General features: G+C 34.4%; 1 protein-coding gene across 1 annotated transcript; it reads left to right on the plus strand.

Moving 5' to 3' along the window:
* Positions 1–6,832: 6,832 nt before the first annotated feature.
* On the plus strand, positions 6,833–24,045 carry LOC142344224 (uncharacterized). Its single transcript, XM_075395777.1, has 4 exons — positions 6,833–6,971; positions 14,956–15,071; positions 18,291–18,449; positions 23,731–24,045. The coding sequence occupies exons 1-4, from the start codon at positions 6,856–6,858 to the stop codon at positions 23,955–23,957; spliced, it is 618 nt and encodes a 205-aa protein (XP_075251892.1). The 5' UTR covers positions 6,833–6,855; the 3' UTR covers positions 23,958–24,045.
* Positions 24,046–25,123: the final 1,078 nt, after the last annotated feature.

Below are 25,123 nucleotides of genomic sequence, written 5' to 3' on the forward strand. Positions count from 1 at the left end.
GTCGCTTTTGATACACATTCCAGAGTTGAATTGTTTTTGTGTTTTTTTTTCGGATGCAAGCGCTATCTGGTTTTCATTTGCTGGAAGTGTAATTCATGTATTTTTGTCCATTTAGATTTTGCTGGTTTATGAAAAAGGGGCAAGGTGCAGGACATAGTTGAAAAGAGTTTGGAACGGAATGAGTTTTTCAAGTTTCCTTACCAAACCAAAGAATGGTCTGAATTGTTTTGAAATTTGAGGAGCTGAGATTGTGAGATTAGTTAATGAATTGTTTTCCAGTGATGAGGTGCCTGTTTGTTTAAATTTGTATCCGAACCAATCGATTCTGCTTATAGCAAAAAGCATTTAATTAAATTTGATCGCAAACTATCTTTGTCTCGTTTCTCGAGATATTTTAAAAATAAATTTAAAAGATTTCTTTGGGTACCTATGCTAACAATCAGAGTATGGTTTAAATAACAACGCTTAACTTTAGTCCGATTACCGTGTGCTCCATTTCTTTTTGAAAAGCTGCTGGCATTTCTGTGAGATCATAAAAACGGGTAACTCATGTTTCTGTCTGTAGGTCTGCCACTGATAAAATGAAGATTTCGACGAGGAGATGTTTCCGAGTCTAATTTTAGTTGGTTGTGAGACCACTTGGCTTCCAGTAAAATAAAGTTGGCCGCTGTTTCACTAAATATGTGTTCGTCAAAACTTTGCTGAATTGTATCAGTAAGGTTATCATTGCTTGGCATCTAATGTTTTTTCCATAGATTATTTTTTTGGGGGACTTTGAGTAAAGTGCCAATATCATTGAATTGTTGCATTTGACTATAATTACAGTTAGGTGTATGATTTTTTTGTCAGAACAAATACTTAGATTTATGATGTGTTAATCAGTAATAGGTGTTTAAAGTTCTCAACAACTTTTTCTTGTATATTTATTGATATTCCCCTTTTTGCTATGTTTGTATTTTAATTCTCTTTATTAGTGAATTAGATGTGTTTAATTAATGTGTATTATTGTGTGCAATATAAATGTGTATTAGACTAACCAATGCCGAGACTATTTCTTGGGCACTGGATTTTGATCACTATGTTGATCGGGATTAACTGAATAATAAACACGCACAGTTTTCTGAAGTGAACTCTTACACGCAATGCGCAATAATCGATATCGAAAATTGTAATTTTAACAACTTTAGCTGTACAATTGATAAAAATGATTGTTCTGTTGATGATCCCAATGGTTCCAATTCTTTCATTAACGGTTTCAAGTCTTTCAGTGCTTTTGAATTTGCCCAGAAGCTTTCTTAGCCGGTAGAGTTGGCTATGAATGGGTACGCAAACGATTCCCGAAACTACTCACAAATTTGTGTTGATGACCATGGCGAATGCTAAGATTTAAAGGTTCAAAAATTTGCATAGGTTTTTTTTCAATGATTAAAGCGACAAAATTATTGTCATCATTGTAGTCTGAATTATGGTTTTGCTTTGTTTTCATTAAAGTCTTTAATCAGCAAATCAGTTTAATTTACATCTTATTCTGATTTCATTGCCATCGTCTTTTCGGATTCAGCTGTATCAACATTGATGATTTGTTGTTTTGATTTCCAGTTTTTCGTTTTTTTTCTGCAGATTTCTGCTAAGTGTGTTTCTATGCTGCAATGGTTGAAATTTTGTGGTGGAAAGGCATTACGATGATTGCGTAGCCGAATTTTTTAACAAGTAGGACATAGGCAAGGTCATTGTCTCTTCTCCAATCTACTTTGTTGAAAATTGGGTGATAAATGACGCGGTTGCGTTGTAAATTTTTTGCTGCTACAATTGCGCTGTCTGAGTTGCTTACGATATATGCCGATGTTACTGCTATACGAGTTTGGTTTTGGGTGTGATTTTTTTTGCTAATTCAAGTGGTAGTTTCGGTTCATTACTTTCTTTGAGGAGTTCGCCTTGAATTTCTCTATCTATCATGTCTCAATGAAAACGTCACACATGATAGATTCGTCATGGCTTTTCAAATAACTTTTGAAAATTCTTGAAGTGATCCCTTGAAGTTTTGCACTGGTTCACCATTAATTTGTTTTCGAGTGAATGGTGGATATCTCTCGAATGTGATTTGTGGTTTTATAAATATTTTATCAAGAGGGTTTTAGTGTGCCTGTGTTGAAATCTGGTCTCAAAACTTGAATCTTGAGAATACCATGTTTTTCCTGCCCCCGGCACCGAAATAGAGATACGACTATTTTGCTTTGGCACACCTTTGATGATCTATTTTTCCACATAGTGTTACAGGGGCCCTGTTTCTTTTGAATTTATAGAGCCAATTGATTTGAAATGGCTCGCTTTTGGGCCCTCCAATCTTCTTCTTTTAGTGTAGTGTTTCTGCTTTCCTTCTTTGTTAATAGGTCCCAGCACAAGACTGACTTTATCAGCAGGGGCCTCTCATAAAACATAAATTGAATTTCCTTTTGTCACGAAGGAAGTTATATTCAAGTGTATTCTCCATCCGTCCCACTTATAAGTTGGATCCAGTTTTGGTTGTCCGAAGACCGCTCGATTTCAAGTAGGGCTCGTTGTTTTGCTGTTTACAGTGCTATATGATACTCAAAATGTTGAGTGTATCATTTGCATAGCAAATGAGTTGCCTTTCTTAGGAGCACCCTATTTGAAATCAAGTTAAATTACGTTCTAAGAATTGGGAAGAGCGAAATCGGGGAAAGTAATTAAATTTCTTCTTCCCACACGGAGGTATATAATATATGTGAACAACTAAGTAAACAAGGCGGCTCGGTAATGTGCAATGGCACATAAGGTTCCGACCCCGCCCATCCACAATGTTGGCATAATTGTCTACCAAATGAGGAACAGATAGAAAAACCCAAAAATTATTTTTTGCGAATCCCAAAAAAGCCCAAGTCTTTTTCAAAAAATTCTGTATGAACGATAAGATAACCTCCAAAACAAATAACTCAGTGGAGTAAAAATTGATGCATTAGATTGCTGTAATATGTCAATATTAAGAAAGCGAGTCAAAACGAACAGCAAAATCAAACAACAACAACAACAAACATTAATTACATCAAAAAATTTATGTCCCTCTTAAAAACTAAATTTAATAACAAAGTCAAGATACCGTTAGATAAACCTGAAACTAAACAAAAATAACTTATAAATCACCAGAAAACATATGCGACCAGTCCATAAAAAGGTTTGGTAACAATTATACAAAAAAGAACAAAAACAGAAAAGTAAAAAAAATTAACTTATTTTTTTGAAACAATTAACTTCAAAGTAATAAATACCATTAGGAATAAATTAATATTACCACAAATTTGCGATTACCACTGCTTCTATAGAAGGGCATTAGGACCTGACCTTATTCATTTTTCAGAGCGGCTAAAAAGAACAACAAAGAACAAACAAAATTTCAATTGAAACTTGCCAGAAAACGCTCTCAAAACCGTCAAGCCAAATTTTGGCACTCAAAATATATTTGATTGCGCCTTCATCAAACAGCTATAATGTAGTACGTGGCCATTCATTAGTAAGACTAGGTAACAAGTAGACAAAAAAGCGAAGTGCTAAAGTATGTAATACTTTTAATTTTTTTTTCGAAACAAAATTACATTCAATGTCATGAAAGGCATTAATTACAAAAAGAGCTATTTAAATATCGTCGTTTTTTCATGAAAAGAAAACCCTCGAGACCTGTAATTACCCAGAATATTTCTTGCATCTACAAAAAGAACGTCAAATATGACAAAAATCAAATTAATTTAATTTTTTTTTGTGAAAAAGCGGTGTCGAAGCCAGTAAGGTCATAACAAAATCTTTAAAAAAAAGATTTTGGGACACCAATCCCTTTTATTCCCTTGACACCCATAATGTCATATTTGACCTGTAATCAACTAACGAGATTAGGTAACAAAAAGAAACATAAAAAGAACAAAATTGCGAAGTTAAAAAAGTTTTTTTTTAATTTTGGAAAACGATGGGTTTGCAAGTCATAAAAGCCATCAGCTATCTGCTAATATCAGAATATCGGTTTTTCTATTCTTCCATGAAAAACCAATGAAAGCTATCACTATACAGGAAATTTCATACGACCGAAACGACAAAGTATAAATGACAGTTAAGACAAAATTAAAAAATTCAACTGATTTCTTCAAGAAAGAGGCGTCGAGGCCATTAAAACGATGATTTATATCTTTCAGGATTTTAATATGTTCAATTGTGCTTTACTTTGATTGCTAATAAGGTGACATGAGAACTGTCAATAATGTGATAATGTGACAAAATTAGAAAACGTGAAAAACTGGCAAATATCAAAACAAACAAAAATCTAAAATCTTGTAGTATCAAAGCCAGAAAACAATAATTTCAGGCTTAAAACTGCAACCGAGAATAAATGTTAACTCAGTAGAAAGAAGAAGCAGTCTTTTTTTGCTGACACTAAGCTGGAAGTTGAAAAAATTAAGAAAAAAATAGAGGAAAAGTTAATTAAGCCATTATTTATTGAAAAGTCAATTATTTTTAAAAAAGAAACGACCATAAACTTTCAATTAAAAAACTAAATGCTTTAGCCTGGAGCTGTTCAGCAAGTGAATTAGTTGGACATATCACTCCTGAGCTTTGATTTGATATGTTCTGTTCTTTATTATTAAAAAAAAAGTCTTTTTTTTTTTAAAAAAAAGACCGACTGATTACAACCCGATTTTTTTTGGATTGTAACAGTCCAAGAATGGCCCAAAACTACCCCTGTTAATACTTATTGTCCGTTAAGAACAATTGATTTTTCGAATGTTGTAGATATAGATAATTTCTGAGTTGAAACTCAAAATAAATTTTGCATTTTTGATAATCAACGAGTAAAGTTAGCAAAAAACGGCAAAGTTTTAACTACAAGGCACTCTCTGCGGACTCTGAAGTAGAAATAGCCCTCCTCTGAGTCTACAAAGATTGTATGAGTGTTGTATGGGGGTGTACTGTAGGCAAATTTAATCAAAGTGGACTAAAGTAGCTTATTTCGTGCTGTTGTTGATGAAAAAGGCTAAATTTTGAAATGTTTATCCAGATTTTTTGACCAAAAAATTAAATCAAAACAATCAAAAATGCTTGTTCGTCTTCAAAAATAAAATCAACGACACTATTCTTAAAAATTATAACAAATTTTAGCAAAATTGACGAAAATTTAGGCAAAAATTCCGGAAAATGTGAATAAAAACAACGTGAATTCACTCTTCTTTTCTCAGAAGTTTAAGCCTCGATAACTCCCTGTAGAAAACGAAAATTAAAAAATCTTTTTAATTCCATATTCTACGCTGGACGAGCTTTCTAATGATACCAGTCTCAACTCTCTACGATGAATATATCGAGCGGCGAAAATTCACGGAACAAAAAAAAACTCAGTTGAGTATATAGTTCCTCCCCCCTCAAGAGGGTCGAAACAATTACGATATGACGTGATTTAGCATCAGAAAGTCAAATAGCAAGATTTTGAACTTGATTGGTTCATAGATCCTGTATATGTACCACAACCTCCTACAACTCAACAGCCTTATGTAATAGAGATCTGGAGATAGACAAGTTTTTATAATGTGTCTTTAAGATTCCTTTTTCTGCTGTTTAAGTGAATTTAGCAAAAGTTTTTTTGCTGTTTTCTGGCGACAAATTTAGTTATGATAAAAAGTATTAATTATGGTTATGACTATTGTTCTTGTCGAAACCTTGAATTCTTCAACTGATCAATATCAAAAGAAAGTTGCAGAGTTTTTGCAGTGTTTTCGGGAAAATATGATTTAAAACGTTTGTTTGCTTGACATGCTGGTTAAATATATTACTCAAGGTTTCAAACTCTGTGTTCCCAAATTTTTAATATGTGTAACTAAAACGCTGTGAAGCCTGTTAACTTAATTGAAAAACTCTGAAAATTTTTTTCATTCTACTGGAGAATCTTTCAAAAAAATTATTCAAGTAAGGTCAATTTTTCAGAGCAAAGAATTTTGCATTAAGTTGATGAAAGTGTCTCTTAAGCTTTGTCTACTTCAATCAATTATAAAGAAGTCCAGTTTTCTTGTTTTTCTATCAGCGCTCGCACGCATACAGACCTTCAAATCATTTAAATGATGAATAATGTGAACAAAGAAAATGTGAAAAAAGTGAACACATGAACGAAAATTAACGCTTGTTTTCTCTAATTTAAGCAGAAATTTGACCAATCGATTTTGTTATTGAAAATTAAAGCAATTGGCTAAGACTATCAAATTTCTGATTAAATTAGAAGAAAACGAGCGTATATTTTTGTTCATGTTTTCACTTCACTCTTTGACTAGAAAAAAACGACGAGATCGACGAAATCTTATGTTTAAAAAGCGATGATTTCTCGACTAGGGTTGAAGAGTTTTTTTTTTTATTGATAGCACTTTATTTCTCTGCACGAAACATCTCGACGGGTGCTACAACCCCAATTTTTGGGAGCGGACCCTTATGCTAGAGAACTTTTATGAAGACGTCTGTCGAGATGTTCTGTGTAGAGAATTAAAGTGAAGTCAATGTCAAAAGCTCAAAGGACGATTAGTCAAATATGAAAAAACTAAACTTTCGTTTGCTGGAAGAATTATGAAAATGTTGGAAAAATGAGTAATTTTTCCTTAGGCGTCCTGGATTTAATATTGTATGGCACTGGCTTGGTTAACCTCGCATCTGGTGACCTCTTAAAAATCTCAGAAGTTTTTCAAACATTCCATCAATTGGGAATCACTTATTTTTTGCTTTTTTGGTGCGCGTTTTTCCTAATTCTTAAGGAAGCATATTAATAATATATCTTCGTGTTATTTTTCTAGTCCGTGGCTGCCTCCCCCCTTGATTGTGATGTCGCATCTGTATACTGTGGGAGTGTGTGTGAAGGAGAGAAGGATGCCTAGAATGCAGAAGTTGACTGAAATACCCAAAGACCCCAAGAAACTCGAGAAATGGGAAGACATCAGGTGAGGAGAGAACATTGAACTACTCAATAAAAAGACCAAATTGGATGCGCCTTTGAAAGATTGGAGAGCCATAAAACTAGGTTAAAAAATCAATATGATTTTTATTGTGCCTGATTTGTCCCTTTTTGAGGGAAGGAACTGAGGATAAATTAGCCTGACTTTTTGTGTTCTGTCACTTTCGAACTGCCTAAACAGTTATTGGAGACTTGAGCGGGCGGTATTATTAAAAGGACGTTGCAGAGTTCTTTGGAATTCTTTGAAACTCCCAAAAAGTTTAGGGAAAACGTCTGTTAGCTATCACTATTTCTGGTCGATTCTTCCATTTCAATCGAAGTAAAGATATACGTGAAAGCACCTTCTTGCAGTATAGAACATTTGTTTATTCAAATGCATGTTTGCTTTCAATTTTTGCTGAAGAGACACGAGGTTTCGAAAAACAGTTTTTCACAAAAAATGCGGAATAGTAATTACCAAAACATTGAAGTTCGTTCAAATCCTCAAATCTTACGACCAATTTTTTTACAAATGTCGTCTTCTGAATTTCTGCTAGGCTCAACAGTGAGGGGACTCTGTCGCCCAGAAGATCGATCAAATAAAATATACCAAAGGTTTTAAATTGGTGAAGCAAGCGTTAATTTGTTACTCTGCTTTCCCCCTCTTCCACTCTTGTATGCTGTTGCAAATTAGATTGCCTTGAAATAAGTTAATTCACAATGGGGCTAGTAATATCAATTTTAGTTATATGGATAACAAAGGCAAGAGAATTACTTGCACATCAATGAAAAAGACAAATTCAAGACAATTTATAATAGTAATTACAATAATAATACCAATATCCGTGGTTCACTTTCCCAAAATGAACTAAACCAAAAACAGCTCACAGTATCACAACTGGTCTTGCAATTACAAACTTCCAGAGTATCTTTTAAAGTTTAGTCCCACTAAACTAACTACTTTCGCTTGTGAAATCTCTTCTGTGTTCCACTTCTGCTGTATCTCAGCAAATCGTTTCGACCCTCTCTCTGATCTCTCTTCAAATTTCTCTGTGTCACTTTAATTTATACTCAACCAATACGCTCTTATCTTAAGCAAACAAACTTTAATCTCTTAAGTAAACAATGCGACTTACACCTGAATTTGTCACATTCTGTGGGAGGGCTTTGTTTGCTATGCAAACAACCAATATCAATCTACGCTCTGTCATCCAACTGCTACCAACCATTGTTGAACATTCCTTATCTTAAGTACACGACCTTTGGACTCTTATGTAAACAAATCCAGTCCACTTTATCTCATCTTAATTAAATACACACTTGGAACTTAAGTAAACCCCGTAAGTCATTCAGACTGATTGATACATCAGCAGGAGGAGTTCTCTTCACTACACAAACAGATTAACGTCAAAGTCCGCGGTCCTTATCGCCCTTTTTTTACGCACACAAACTTGGCGCCAAGTCAATTTTGTCGCTTTTGTTATTCAAAGACTATTGGTCTCCATGGGTAAATATATCGCTAATTCATGCTTGCTAAAGCTAAAATAATGGATTGGTATGCTTTTCCCAGCATTCCGTGCAATTCCCCATACAAAAATTAGTCAGAAAACAAAATTTCCCAAAAACTTAAAAATTTGACCTCTAGAGGTCAATTAGAGGTCAATAGTCGAAGATGAAGGGTCAATTTGGTAAAAATAACTTTTGGCGCGGAAAGTCCTATCATAGTTATACCTACCCACCAATTTTTATCACCTAACTCCTAATAGAACACGAGCAATGACCGCGCACACTTTTCATCGACCTCCCAGATGAACCCAAATTTCCAAACTTAATAACTTTCGAAGTAGAAGTCAAAACGTCTTCGGATAAAGTTTTCTAGTAGCTATAGGGTGCCACCAATTTGCCTGCCAAGTTTTATGACCAACGGATCAGCCGTTGCGAGTCGTTTGCAATTTGAAAATTTTTAACGAGTCGTGGGTGCCGAAACCCGAAAAATCCATGTTCGTCAAAATTGACCGGGTTGGTTGTTTTTTGTCACTAACTGTCTCAGGTTATCATATTAATACCATTTCAAAATCATTCAGCAGCTCAAAAAGGCCAATTTCCGGTTTTCGACTTTTGGGTCGTCCCGAAGCACCGACTTCCGGTCGGAATCTGGGATTGAAAATATCACCAATCAAAAGCCCTTGAAAAGTTACACTAACCCTCCAAAAATCATAGGGCTACTACCAATACTCCACGAGCAATTCAAATTTTACGTTCCGCAGCAGCGGCGTGCGCTAGTTCCGTGCAGGTTGGTGTGAGGTCAAATTTGACATTAGAATCGGATTCCTCGTACCCAAATTAGTCTATCCCCCAATTTTCAGGTCAAACCGACATCAACTTTCCGAAAAAATGCTATTTCAATTTAGGTGCTAACTACATTTCTGTGATAATTACCAATATACTCAAAAATTGCCATTTTACATCCTAAACCCTTCCCAAGACCATGCAAAAACCTTAATTCATACGTGCAGGACATTACAACTGATTAATCGCCTTATTTCTTACTCAAACATTCATATTTCACAGTAAAATACCTAAAAACCTTCAAATCACACTACTTCCGGTGTTAATAGCTGGAGGGTGGGTGGTCGGATTTGCCTGAAAATTATTCTCGCAATAGAGGACCACTAGGTGTACCTCCCCATCATTGACCAGTTATCAACCTATAACTCCTTCCAATCCCAGGGGGGGGGGTCGGACAACTTTTTATCGGTAGGGTATTTCGAAAAACTGATAAATTGCCTTTTCTTATTTCAAAATGCAAATAAATTTCTCACAAAACTTTCTAAACCATTTCCATGATCACCCAATACATTTTTGCACAAAGTACATGCTAGTACGACTGGTTTATACCGTTATTTCATCCATAAACAATCGAAATTTATGCCGCAAATTATCAAAAACCGTCGAATAACACCATTTCTTGTGCCAAAAACTCAGATCAAAAATGTATATACGGCTGCGTATCCCTATTATATATCAACCATCATATGGGGAATATCCCCACAAAATTTCAGATTCCAATGACGATTATAACTTAAAGAGTTGAGTGTACCAAGTTTGGAGTTTCCAATTATTTTGTAAATTTGAAATCACACTTTAAATTGGTTCAAATTGAAATTCCAATTCTGTTCAAAGTATCTAGTTCAGTTCAAATGTTCGCTGTCTACTTTTCTTCTAAACTTAAATCACTCATTTCGACTTTGGCCTGATTTAGAAATTCAACTTTGCTAAGTAAACGAAAGATATCGACAGCTAAATATGCTTTTGTTCATTAATTTGTTTGTTTAAGATATATCACTCAACTCCCCTCTCTGGCGCCTTCAAAACAATAGCCCTTTAAGAAAGAAAGTTTATTTCAAACACCTAATTAACCTGTCTAACTTGACCTAAATTATTTGGCTTAACTAGCGCTATCTGGTTATGAAATTTCTATTGAGTTTATTGTTATGCGTTCTACAACAAAAAGGAAAAAGTAATGACTAGTTATCTGTCTACACATTTCACTTTTTAATTAGATAACTAAAGGTTCAAAAGGTTGTAATAATGCCATTAAAACATGTTATCGTTAATTTTATAACATTTAGTTTTTCGCAAATTTTTTTCTCTTTTTTGCAAAAAAAATCTTTTTTTTCTTTAAAGTCTAGCAAACTCAAGAACTTGATTTTTCAAAACATTTAAACCATTATAACATTTTACACAGTAAATATTCCAGACCGATCTGGTTCTAAAAAAATTTAAAGCATACGATAAAATAGTTTAAAAAAAACTAGGTTAAAAAATCAAAATGATTTTTTATTGTGCCTGATTTGTATCTTTTTGAGGGAACGGACTGCCTTTTGAGGGTGCCTTTTTGAGGGAAGGAACTTAGGAAGAAAACAATGCGGACGAACTTTGTTAACGTGATTTTTAAAAGAAAATTGATGTTTTTAATTTTATACTTTGACATAATATATTGTTTTGTCGCAGGTACATTTAATCACCTGGTTATATTTTTATTTTACTTATTTCAAAAAAAATTCTGCTACACAATAAACCTAATTTTACAAACATATTTGGTCAACACGGTCTCTTCCAACGTGGACTTGAGTCTCAGAGCATTAGTAAATTGTGACATGAACAGAGTATTGGCCATCTTAAAAACAAAATAAATGTCTCTAGACTGATTCAGCGCTGATTTGCTCTGCCACCATTCTCCCGGACACGTTTTTAATTTGAGCTCAATAGGTGCTCTTGTAAAAAGCAACCGAATTTCAGGATTCTTCACGGAAAAAATCGTTTATCATTTTTTCCTTAAATTTTTAAAGTTGGACAAATGTATAATATTTGACTGCTTTGAAAAATTAGCTTTGCAAATTTTTGTGCGGGTGTTTTCTTTCAAAAAAATTTTAGCCCTAAAACATACTGTATGTCTATAAAACGATCAAAATAAATTGTTGATCTAAATTTCATTATAACAATTGAAGAAATATGTTCTATGGCCCTTGCTGACAATTATCTGGAAAAAATCAATTATCTGAGGAATTAACCGTTTACCCCTAGAATAAAGCCTTACATGAAAAATAACAATTTTCTTTTTATGCAACAGGATTTGATTGATCTACTTCCCATGTTGAGAATAATTCATTCAAAGTAATTTCGTTTCTTTTTTCATGTTTCTATTTCTATCAAAAAGCAACTCTCAGCCAAACTTTTTTCTTCGTTTCAATCAGCTGACTTTCCTTAAGAGCAGTAGAAATATATACATTTCACCTTTTAATTATGATAAAAAGTTTTTTTGTAATTTAATTTAAGTTCTCTTTTCTTCCAATGATACAAAGAATACCAACGGACTAAGAATTCTACATTTATGGTTTTAAAGTTCCCAAAATGTCAACTGAAAAATATCAAACTTTTGCGTTTGTGTTCTAGTAGCTAGAGCGTGCTATGCAGCCCAACAAATAGTTTTGAAAAAAGGACTGAAAAAAGAGTAAAATAAAAGAGCTGAAACGGAAAGTTGCGTTCGCTCATAATACTGCCGCCCCTATAAACCGAAATTTTCGGTTAATAGGGGCTGCAGTATTATGAGCAAACGCAACTTTCCGTTTCAGCTCTTTTATTTTACTCTTTATTCAGTCTTTTTTCAAAACTATTTGTTGGGCTACTTAGCACGGACTAAAGTTACATAAGCATATAACTTTGATGTTGAAGTTGTCTGGAATCATTGTCAATAGGAAAAGTTTAATGAAAGGAAAAAGTTTTGAACTAATTTTTGTTCATATCAATGACTCGTTAGACTGACTCCTTAAGCCGTTCACCTTGATCACCTGTCCTGTTTTACAATCAGAAGCACTCATACTCATTGTTAGTTTAATGAAAGTGCTCTGATTAATTTCCTAAAGCATTAGTTTTTCTACCCAAAGAAATAAAATTGTTTACTGTTTACTTTTCTATCGTCGTTTAATGAAATGCCAGGTTTTATGATGATTGCACACAGGGACTGAAAATTATCATTTCAAGTCTTTTTCCAACGTAGTCTTAGGAAAGAAAAGATACAATACAATATTCAGCTGCTACTTCTTTCACTTATTCTCAGAAACAAATAAAAAATATTCAACTCAAATAACAAGCTATGTATTAGTTACAGATACAGACAAACGGAAAAGATCCCAACAATTTTTGGAGGGCTCGTTTGTGGATATCTGAAATTTTATTCAAAAATACGCCTTGTAAGGGACTTACAAAGTTGGTAGGCTGAAATGCTGCTTTAAGGAAGCGATTTTTATCTTAATGCGCACAATAGTCAAGAACCAGTAAATTCAGCCCCTGGATTTATTCATGTGAATTGTACCCATAGTGAAACAAAGTGCTGAATCATTTGTGTCATTTAAAAAGTATCGCAACCTTGTAAATCGAAAGTTAAAAAAAGCACAAAATCAATTTTCAGAGGATTTTTTTAAGAAAATTGAAACCTCAAAAGAGAAAAGCAAATTCGTTAAGAAAAAAATTGGAAAGAAAAACAACAGTCCAAACATCACTGAAATTGATGAGAATGGTAGAAAAACGAAAGACGAAAATCAATTTGTAACGCTTTTAACAGAGTTTTCAGCGAAATGGGCATCTACAGAGGGCAGATTGTTCCATTGAACGTCGAAAAAATAGAGCGAACATTTCAATATGTTAACTTTGGACCTTTTACTTTGAGGGATATCTATAAAGTTATTGACAATCTAGACAACAAAAAAGCACCAGGGCCGAGATACATCAATGCTTGGGCATTGAAATCCGGAAAATATGCTATTGGGACATATCTTCAGATTATATTTAACGATTGTATTCAAGAGAAAATTTTTCCAACAATTTTTAAGGATGCGCACATCACACCAATTTTCAAGAAACGAGATGTTTTTGTTTTAACTAATTTTCGTCCTATTTCCGTAACACCAACTTTCGCAAAAGTTTTTGAAAGGTTTTTACTTAATCAGTTAGTAGAATATCTTTAAAAGTTAGCGCTCTTGAACAAAAAACAATTCGGTTTCCAATCTCGAAAGTCTTCTAATGATGCTGTGCTTTATTTTATTGAAAAAATAATTGGAATTGTGGAAAATAACAACGACACAGTTGCTCCGTTCTTAGGTCTTGCAAAAGCTTTCAATTCAATTTCACATGAGATCTTTCTCAAGAAAGCTGAAAATTTCAAACTCTGTCAATCAACAATTTTACTTCTCAAATCTTTCCTCGAAAATCGAACACAATGCGTAAAACTGGGTATTGACGTATCAGATAAAATTACTATTAATCATGGTGTTCCACAATGAACTGTGTTAGGACCTCATTTTTTTCTTTTATATGTCAATGATTTTTCTGAAAAGCTGGAAGTTGAAAATGATGTTGTTCATGCGGATGACACTAGTATTATATGCAAATTTGAACGTAATGAAAACATTGCCAAAAAAAGTTGAAAATATATTAGAACAAAGAGACAAATACCTGACAGAGAATCAACTCACTTTAAATGCCAATAAAACAGAGATGTTATTCTTTAAAAATCATACTAATTCGTATCCAGAGTTTTCTTTCAAAGGCGAAGTTAACTAACCAGCTCATGCATGTCGTTATCTGGGAGTACAAATTGATTCAAACCTAACCTTTGAAAATCACCTGAACTCAGTTTTAAGCAAAATGGCTGATGCAATTCGTTCTTTGTATCTTGTAAGAAATCAAATCCCTTTGAAAGTAAGAATCACATAAACCGCATAAACAGGCAAATTAACTGGGAAATAAAAGTTTGTTATTTTCGTCAAAAATTTGACCACTCCATTGATCTTCTCATTAAGGATCGTATCCTGCCAGCCGAAATGTTTATCTCAAAAGTTGGTCTAATGAAGCTACAAACAGATGTAAGACAATGGGAAATATCCGAAAGTTTTAAAATGTTTACTAGTCGCCATAACGCTAGACAGAACAAGAGAACAAATCAAATTATTATAAAAAAGAAAACGAAAACGAAGTGGAGTAACAAATCTTTAATCTTGAAAAGCGTTCAAAAATGGAACAAATTGCCCTCTTCATTAAGAACTTTTTAGAGTAAAACTTGCTTTAAAAATGTTTTAACCAGTTTTTGCTCGTTCAACCCAAGAAAGTACCCGTTAATAGACAAATAGGAGCCTTCAAATCCTTATTTTACCTATGAGAACGAACAGCCACAATTTGAAGATTATTATATTAATAACAATGCTGATTAATTTATTTAACATTTTAGAGCATGTAGATATCTAACCATAGGTTTTAAGTCTGAGTAATTTACATGTTTCAAAAAAAAAAGAAACGAAACTCGATTATGAAACATACTAAAACACGGTAAATCTGTTAAACACGCTAAATGTATGAACCTGGTAAATATTTGCTCGGCTGTCAAGAATCAATTTTTTACACAGCATTTTTATGAAGTGATGTTTGTTTCGTAGGGCGAAGGAGTTTGCAACACTGACAGAGAAGAAGAGACAGGAGAATATTGAAGAGAGGGTGCGAAAGATTGAAAACAGATCCATCCTTATTGACAAAGGCACTTCTGTCATCAAAGGTAAAATCATATGGTCACAATCAGCACATCCTGACACAGTTTTTAATGATTACCCGGGTTTATAATCATAAAAAACACCCTCTTAAAAATGGTTCCTATATGATTTGAATGGTTTCTATGTACTCATACAAGGGTCATCCATCTAAATATGACTCCCAGTATTCATACATAATACATAAATTTTAGAAAGGTCAAAAATTTGCAAATTTTTTCTTTTTGGCAGAGGTTGCAAGAAATTCTTAGAAGTAATGCAAGTCGTTTATGATTCGTAAAAGGTTTGCAAACAATTTCTGTACAATATAGCCTGAATCTATTTGACTCAAAGTTCAATCATTTCAGTCTATTGTACAGTTTTGTAAGTACAGGAAAATGATTTTGTTCGAGTGTTTAACAATTAAGTACCCGAGAAAAATATTTCCACTAAAAGTTTTTTGAAAACAAAAAATATTGTAGTTCACTCATATAAACAGACTAAACATACTTTAATCATGTCTTGTAGCCGAATTTGCCATATTTTTTTGCATAAAAAGTACTTTTGCAATACATGAAGTCAAAAATTGAAGAGGATCAATCACAGCAGCAATTTTTGTTTTAAAAACTAAGAAAGCGTATAGTAAGCAAAAGTTATGATTTCCTTGTAACCACAACAGGCTCATACGTGATTTCGAGATGACCGTGAAAGCATCATACATGATTTTTTTTTGCTGTCGAGCAAGATCATACTGGGAAATATGTTATGATTTCTACGACTGATTAGGGTCTTCAACGTTAGGCTGATTATGGCCAATGTTACGTAGCGTTACAAAGAGCTATATCCATTAAAGAGAATATCCCACTTGAAGGAAGATTTGGAGATCTAAATCTTAGAGAGTCAGCTTTTGTCCAGTTTGAGGAAGAGTTGAACAATTCGGATGGTTATTTTTGCAACCTTTTTTTACCTGTTTTATTCAAACTCTATTAGTAATGTCTTTGTCAAAAAGGATCTTTTCAACAATTGCCCCCCCTTTTGCAAAAGGGGGGGCTATTCTTGAATAGAATTTAAGCGAGTGATTTATTAACCAATCAGAGACGAGTAATAAGTATCCGTGTATGCTACTGTGTTAAACTGTATAGAATAAAATGCGCCATGCTAGGGCAATTAGCCGAATTGGAATACAAAGCGAAAAGAATTTCCGACTGGCGGGTCGGTGGGCGCGCTTCGCGCGCGTCGCGGCTTCGCCGCGATAACCGACCCGCGATTTCGGGATTACATCCCACAGTGCGTGAGAGGCATGGCCGTGAGCAGCGGTCCGCAATTGCGCTTAAACTATTATTCGGCTATCTAAACTGTAGGCCAACTAATATTGTGGTAAAGTATAGCACAGAAGGGGAGGCGATTCTCTACTAGGTACCAAAGGGGGGGCAATTGTTGAAAAGATCCGTCAAAAATATAAATAGCGTTGTTTTTCGGGAATACGACATTGAAAACTGACTTTATTAGAGGCTTGAAAACTTTTATGAAAGTTAAATCCTACTCGCCTCATGGCTATTATCATATGAATAATATTTTTCTGCAAAAAAAATTTTGATATAAATTGAATGAGAGCTTTATAGTGAATTGCTTATTAAAAAATTTTTGCAGTTTTCTCATGCCCGATTAAATTATTGGACTGTATTTATTGGTTTTCCAGTTTTGAAATAGAAAAATTTTACTGAAAAAAAGGTTTCCATTTTTATCTATTCTTCAATGTTTTTTTTTTGATAGTCTAAGGTTAGTTTTGGCCTATTTTATATCTTTGTTTTTTTCTAACGGGACGCAAGACTTTTTTTTCATGCTGTACAAATTTCTTAGACCTTGTCATCATGATTGTTGAGTGTAAGTTCTGATAGCAAGTGAAATAGTAAATATTAGCCCTCAATGTTTGTAACTCAAAACTCAAGTATTAGAGATTGATGATTTTCGCCATGATTTTTGTCACTATCTTTAATAGAAAACTGTTTCTTTTCCCGGGTGGATTTAACACATTCCATAATTGATACAACATAATAATGAAAGGTTACCGTCATCTCAATTTGAGGGCAAAAAGCCAAACATTTTAGAAAAATTTCAAACTCGTCCTCTCCTGTCAAATGGAAAAGATGGTTAAACTCTTTGGTTCAGAATGATTGAATAGAGCAGAGGGACTGTTTGAAGGTTGGAAAAGATAAAGAGATTTTCTGTCCGTATGATTACAAAGTCCTTCGATTTCTGGCAAAACGTTTTTTTTATGAAACTAGAATGTTAATCTGCAGAGACTAAATTGATCGAGTGTCTCAAAGAAACAGATTTTTTTAAAGAAAAAACCCGACAGGTTCGAGTTTGAACAAGCGATCACATATATTTGGAATGCAAACTAACCAGATGGGTGGGAAATAGTTTTTACATATACAGACAAGATGAATTCTTTAGTTTACCTATGTCACATTTTTCAAAACCATATTGTTAAGCAAACTAAGCAGAACAAGATTGCCAGAAATGTTCGAAAGGGAAAAATTGGGAAGTACAGAAATGGGCATCATAAGGTCTGGATATAAATCCAATGAGAAACTGATAAAGGATTTTGCAGCGGCAATTTCGAACGCAGACAGTTTTGTTAGGAAAATTTATAAGGGAAATTGTCGGATAACTGGAATGAAATTGACGCAGGTGTTTTTAGTAACTTGTACAAAACCTAGTAGACACAATCTAGTAGATATTTCAAAGGTTAAATGGCGCATTTCTAAAGAATTGACTTGAGGTACTCAAAATGTTGTATTTTATGTTTGACGTGTTTAAAAATATATCTTCACATTTACGTAGCTTTTTGGTACACTAGGGTATGTATGCACCTTTACAATGGTATATATGAATTGAAAAGATTTATACTTGAAAATTGAAACCACTTATGGCCAAACCTGTATTAGGCCATGAAAATCATAAGCGGCTCTAAAACGAGTACCCGATTGCAATAAAATGGGAATTGGTCGACTCTGAATTGGTGGACTTTGATTGGTTGATTCTGAGCGTTCGATTATGAATCGGTCGACTGTGATTGGTCGATTATGAATTGTTCGATTCTAAATTGGTCGATTCTGATTGGTCGATTACGAATTGGTCAATTCTGATTGGTCGATTCTGAAAGCATTTTGAAGGCATTTTTGTTTTAAAAAATTATTGTACAAAACAGCGTAACCATGTTTAACGTCATTGCATTTTCTTAGGTGAGTTGCAAGATATGCAGAAGTCTCTAGGAGAGCTCTCTAAGCAAATAGTGAGCAGTAAGCCGAAAGAGACGACAAGTGATAACTTGGATGGGACTGCTAGTGCTGTTTTCGAGAGGGAACTCACGTGCATCAAGGATAACAACTCCGATCTAAGAGGTAAACAGAGAAGTTATCCCAGAGAGCATGATCAATTTTTTGCTGGTTATATAAAATACAGTAACTAATAATACGGATCTAGATTTGGCATTTGTTCATTCAGAAAATTGCTCCAAGTGAGCTGAAACTTGGTACATCTTGATAAAAAACATTCTAAATCACTTGCACGTTCATTGCATGGCTGTCAAAGAAGAAGATCTTGGCAAGATTTCCAAGAAAGATTAACCATGACATGGCAAGATATATCAAGTATTAACAATTCAATAGCACCCGAAAACAAGATGTAGCAGGAAATCATAAGATTAGGCAAGAATTATGTGAGTATTATCCTTATGCACATTCTTTTTTCCATGCAGATGACGAGGTATCATTGTTCAACAAAATTTGAATTATTTTTTATGTTAACTTTTGCCTGAATGATTCTAATTACCGCAAAAAAAACAAATATCTGGTTCGAAAACGTTTTGTTGAGCTAAATTCATGCTATTGCTATGCTAATTCATTTGATGATCCAAAACTGTCTCGACTGAATCATTTGAGAATTCAGTATCTTTTCTTCAGCGTATAGTTTGTGTTTTTTGGCCTATTGTAATTCAGATTGCTTTGATTTACAATTCCCGTCATAGAACTTACAGTTTGGTTGTGCAGTTAATGGACAAAATCTGTTGGTCTTTCAATTAATTCAACAATTTTCCGCTGACTACTAAAATTTTTCACAATTAGGATTGAGTCGTTTTTGTGTCACGTAAAACATTTTTGACGGTCGCAAAAAAATTTCTAACTGCACAGATCTCGTTAACTGCACAGGTCTCAACAAAAAAGTTGCGACATAAACGCGTTGCATCGCGCTAATTCTCACTATTTCGAGTCATGGTTAAGTTTTTATCTGGATTGTCTGGCCATGAACAATTTTTGTCGGGATTCCCGGTTCCAACAACTAACTCCAGGTTGCTTACGAACAAAATTTTCTTTGTGTTAAGAATTATCAAGATCTTATCAAGTTACGCCAAGAAAAATTCTTGACATATCTTAATAAGATTTTGGCAAGATCTTATCTAGATGTTCCAAAAAAATTTGTCTATCAAGATCTTGGCAAGATGTCTCACGTTTTGCAAAAGTTATCAAGATCTTGCATGACATGGCAAGGTGTATCAAGTTTCGTTTCACTGGGCTGTTATTATTTAGCTATAAAAAAAGTAAAAACGTATTTAACGCAAAGTTTAGAAAAATAAATTCTGAATTTATTCTTTTTTTTTCAATTAATTGATATTTTACTTTGCTCACAGCTCTTGTCCTTAGCAATTCTTCAAAATTTGTCCTTATTCGTTTCTGTCCTGAAGGGTGGCTCGAATCGTCTTACCTCTAACGTTTTTTCAGCCTTATGTGTTTTCTCGCCGAATTCTCACTGGACGCTTGTAAATAACTTATCTCACTCTCAGTCTACTCTAATTTAAAACCTGACCTCAAGCATCTCATATAGGCCTTCCAATGTTTTTGGCTATGATTCCTCACGAAAATTTGTCTAGTTTTTTTCCCTAAGATTAAATGAACTTTAAGCATAACGTCATAGCGGAGCATTGTGGCAAATGTTCTTTTAATTGACTTTGCATTTGGTGTGACTTTAACTTTTTAATGCATTACTTTATGGTGTTTGTGGATGTGAAAGTTTGTGTTTGTGTGTTTGTAAAAGTTTGTGAAAAATTTTGTTTGTGTGCAAATGATCCCTAGTGATTAGGGGATTCAAATCCTACAGTTTAAAAAAATGTATTTTACCAATCTGCTATTCCCTGTAACCCTATTAGTCACATTAACGCAATTAGGTTATGAAACTGAAATTAACGCAACTAGGTTGATACTTCAGAAATTAGGTTGCAGCTTAGGCAACAATGAGGTCAAAACATAGAAAATCATGTGTAGGCTTCAAAATGTGATAACATAAAAATTTGGAATGGCTTAACCAATGATATATGCAGAGCCTACGGTGTCTTCCCCGCCAGTGATTGATTTTTCGGATCCTAATTTTCCATAATTTTTTAAAAGAATTTCCATTTTAAATGTTTTAAAATTTTGATTATTGAAGTTATTTTTACTCCTCAGGTATTGTATAATGACTAGGTAATCAAACTTTCTCCTCCTGGAATCAAATTTTTTATACTATTTTGAGTGCTGACAAGTTGAGCAAAATGGGGCACTATGTGAGATATCTTTTAGTTATGCGTTTTGAGCAGTGCAGTGATATATTAAATTAGCAGATTAGCGAAAAGAGCAACAGACAAAAACATGAGCGGTTGAATTCAAAAAGTAATATAGAGTCTAATCGAATTAGAAAGGAAAGTAGCAAAAATGTCATTGGAGCAATATTTCAAATAAATAAGCGCAATTGTTACAATTCCAAACAGAATGCAATTTTGACAAGAAAAAATAGTAATTGAGATGAGTGAGTTGTGGAAAATAGTTGGGAGTAAAAAAAATGGCAAAAAACTAAAGTAACGTGCACCAAAAGCATCAAAATTGATTGAAATGTTCCGGAAATTAGGGATGTTTGGGTGGAAGTTTATGCAAGTGAGCAAAACTAACGGTATTCGCAACGAGATTGAGTCGCCAAATACGTAAGCTGAGATCTGCTGAAACGAAGACAAAACTAACCGATAAAAAAGATTAAATTTTGATAATTTATTGTCATGTAAATCAGTGATGGGGAAAAATTTTAGAGTGAAAAGCTCGAGAAATAGCCCAAATGATTATTTATAGAAGATAGCAAGTGTGATTTATTTAATGACTCGCACGATAACATCAAACTGATAATAACAACATTGATCGGTTGTGAACAAAGATTTCTTAGAAAATTATGCGCGTGGGTTTGATGCCGTGGTAATCTTTGGTGAAAAGTTTCAGCAAGATATGTTTGTCTTTCTAAATTGAGGGAATTCCCCTTTTACAAATCCTAGAAGCTTGTGCTATTAGTTTGTGAATTCCATAAGTTCTGATTAAATCTGTGATGCATTATAAATATCATGACCAGTTATTTCTACTCCACTTTTGCTCTCAACGTCCGAACATTTTAATTTCTTTAATTTTCTAAAGATTTTTCACAGAGTTTTCTAAATGCTCTTTTGCTCAGTTCAGTACGATCAGTTTTTGCATTTTCACCTTGCCCATTTCGTTTATCTCCAAACGTTTAAGAACTTTTAACTCGCTCCATTTTAAAAACCTGAGAGTCTTGAGCCAAAATTCCTTCGCATTCCACTATTACAATTCTCGTCTCGCAATGTTAGTTGAACCACTTCGCAGGTTCTTGATTTCTAAAGACAGACGATGGAACCATTTAAAGAAAATAAATAATAATTTGTTCCTGCGTAATCGCAGCGGAACAGCACTAAGCCACAGCGGCCTGTTCTCAGCTGCCCTTTTTCTTATTATTTTTTTTAAACAAGTAAAATGAAAATATAACCCAGGGGTTAAATATTACAAGTTTAAAATTATATAAACAAAATCAGTACAACGTTAAAAATCAAAATTAGTGGTTCCGTTTTCTAAAGGTAAAAATAACTTTTGAAGCCACCAACGTTCCTTTCCAACGGTACAAGTTTGAATTGTTGGAGCAGATGCTGTTTTAACATGCGTTTAAACTTTGATTTTGATCTGATAGTCCGGACATCACGCGAAGTTTATTCCACTTTTGGATGCTTCTTTTTTGTATTGATCGACTGCTCGACCTTAAGAGAATTAGCTGTTCAGTTCTGTTGTTTTTTCTTACTAATACATTACCACTTAGACAAAAACTCTCAGTGCCGTGTATTTTCAATAATGAAATATCATTCCTAAGTTTTGAAACACTCATCTGGCTTATTAAAACTTCTGCAGGCAAAATGTCAGATTTTACTAAGAGATCTGTAGATCTCTCAAACTTTTTTCTCATATAGCAAACTCTAATACCCCAATTGATTTGTCGATTAATTCGCTGCATTGCAGAGAAATTCAAGTTCTGAAAAAATAGAGCACTGAATGTTAAATGAGAAAGGACTAGGGATTTGAATAGCATCAATCATGCTTCCAGAGGTAACTGATAACGTAAAAGGTATATGGATCTAATCGCTGTGGCCATATTTGATAGGACTTTGTTGAGTTGTACATGAAAATTTAGTTTAGAATCAATTATTATACCCAAGTATCTGCAGTGACTTTGTGGTTTAATTTCTTGTCCCCGAAAAACTATTGGATCAAAATTTTCATGTTCCTTCGAGACGCAAAGAAGTTCAGTTTTACCGGTATTCATGGTTAATTTGTATTGCTTTAGATAATTATCTGTTTTCTCGAGTATTTCAGAAACAGATTTTTCCAGTTCGCTGACATTGCTTCTGCTATTCCCCACATTTCAGACTGTTGTTTTTATGAGCATCATTGCTCTTTTTGGTGAGGATGGCCACTTTTTTTGCGTCTGAAACTTTGACGTGGTACCAACATTGCAGCCAACATATTCTCAGCTGCCCTTTTTCTTATTATTTTCCACTTTTCAGACTGTTATTTTTATGAGCGTGCTTCTCTGTTTAGCAATGGTCTTTTTGGTTGCAATGATCTGGGGTCATATGTAATCGGTCATCAGCGGGTCATCAGCGTGTCTTATGTAATGGGCGCGATTGACCTTTTCCATAATCAAGGTTTTCGCTTGTTTTTCCTATTAAAAGTGGGAAATAGACGGAATAAACTGAATTTATCGAGGAATGAGCAAAATACAGAAGAAATTCAGCCCAAAACTGATTCATTTTTCGGGCGCGTATTTTGAAGAGTGAACAGAAATTAATAAATCTTGCTCAGCATTCCGCCCATCTTTTCTTATGTTTTTCTGCGCATATTGAGATCGTTTTGCCTTCCCCGCTCATTTCTTACCTTTTTTCCTGCAAATTGATCGTTTCTGGGATGCAGAAATATTTGAACCTAGGCTGAGGTGCCAGACAAAAGCAAGTATGCCCAGACCGTCCCAGACGGAAAGTGCCTATGTCCAGACTTTTGTGCGTTCATCACACTTTCGCGCGTTCATGTCCAGACTTTCTTGCGTTCACCAGACTTTTGTGCGTTATTCGATGTTTCCAGACTATGTAACTTTGAACGCACGACGCCTCCCTCCTGCGTCCATCTTCAGTCTGGACATACTTGCTTCCGCCTGGGACCTCAACCTGGACAGTATTTTAAAACTGGGAACTAAAGAAAATTCATGCATACTTGTGTACCTTTTGTATCAGAAGATAGAGCAATGAAGCTCAAACCGGTTTTTCTGTTTCAGACCAAGTAAACCAATTGGAATCGAAACTGGCGGCCACAGAAGAGAATGTTCTAGAACGAGTGACAGTGTTGGATGCGAGGTGCCAGAGAATGGAGTCAATGTTAGAGGCCATTTTGCACTATCTCAACCAGCGCAACCAACAGAGACAGTTGCAACAGATGACAGATGGCGATGAAAATGATGAAGAAAATCCTCTTCTAATGGTTGACTTAGAAATGGAGAGATAAAATTTAAATGAAGCCTCCTCCCCCTCCCCTCCCCCAGGATTCCAGAACTTTTACCAATGAGACCTGACACAAAATTTTCATCGAGTAAAACCTGACAATTGAAATCTGATCATAGGCCACTTCGTCCTGGAATGTTCTGATCAGAGGATTAAAGTCTGGAAATTGGGTTAGGAGTCCAGAGGTCGCTTGGGTTCGGGACCTCAGCCGGGGAAAGCGGTTTGCTTACAAAATCTCATTAAAGCAATTCGTTATCTTAAATAAGTTCTGATAAGACAACTTTGTCCGAGATTTGTCAGATTTTAAGGCATGAAAGTTCCAGAGTCACTGGGGTTTGTTCTGTTTTATCCAAGTGTTAATTCAGTTTGTATGTAGATTTATTTTGTGACCAAAATGAATTATGTCGACTGTTGTAGTTTTAAAGAAGCTTGTTTTCAAATACAGTTATTTGATTGAAAAATTAGTCTCAAATAATAAATAAATGTGTCTGCGTAATCGCCGCCGAGCAGCATTAGGATTTCAGGCTGCAGTGTATTAACAGTAGCCTGTTCTCAGCTGTCCTTTTTCAATTATTCCCCACATCTCAGACTGTTCATTTAGTGAGCATGCATGCTCTTTTTTGGCGACTATGGCCACTTTTTTTGCGTCTGAGACTTTCACGTTGTACCATTATTGCAGCCAACATTGGTCAGGCTATGGTCAACCTGAAGCTATGGTTAAGTAAGAGCTCATCCTTACACAGACAGCTGAGCTATCCCTTTGGTCGATCTATAATGGTAATAATGCTACTAATTGATCATGGAAATGACCGTTGCGGTCATCTTTTTTATCACCATTGATCATTTAGATGATCTTGGAGGCCATGGTCTTCAATGAAATGAACGAAGTTTTATCATTAAATTTGTTGATCATTAAATATTAATAACAATCAAGAAACAACTGTTAACAGCGGAATCGTTATAGCCGAATTCTTAGAGCCTCGAAAGACAAATTGATTCACAAAATATTCTTGTTGCTCAAACTATAACGTCCCTGAAACCACGATTGGAAGGTTGAGCTGATCTGTAAATTTGGAATGCAGGAGTTAAAATTGAGGTTAACCTTTCGGTCATGTAAAGTTTTCAAAAATGCAGCAAAGAATACAAAATTGCAAAATAAGTGACCATCTG

Source organism: Convolutriloba macropyga, chromosome 8, assembly GCF_964194025.1.
Source record: "Convolutriloba macropyga chromosome 8, txConMacr16.3, whole genome shotgun sequence".
In the NCBI taxonomy this organism is placed as follows: domain Eukaryota; kingdom Metazoa; phylum Xenacoelomorpha; order Acoela; family Convolutidae; genus Convolutriloba; species Convolutriloba macropyga.

Coding starts and splice junctions, on each gene's coding strand:
- LOC142344224 (XM_075395777.1), top strand. CDS start 6,856: ATGTCGCATCTGTATACTGTGGGAGTGTGTGTGAAGGAGAGAAGGATG. Junction 6,972..14,955: donor GAGAAATGGGAAGACATCAG/GTGAGGAGAGAA, acceptor TTTGTTTCGTAG/GGCGAAGGAGTTTGCAACAC. Junction 18,450..23,730: donor TAACAACTCCGATCTAAGAG/GTAAACAGAGAA, acceptor TTTCTGTTTCAG/ACCAAGTAAACCAATTGGAA.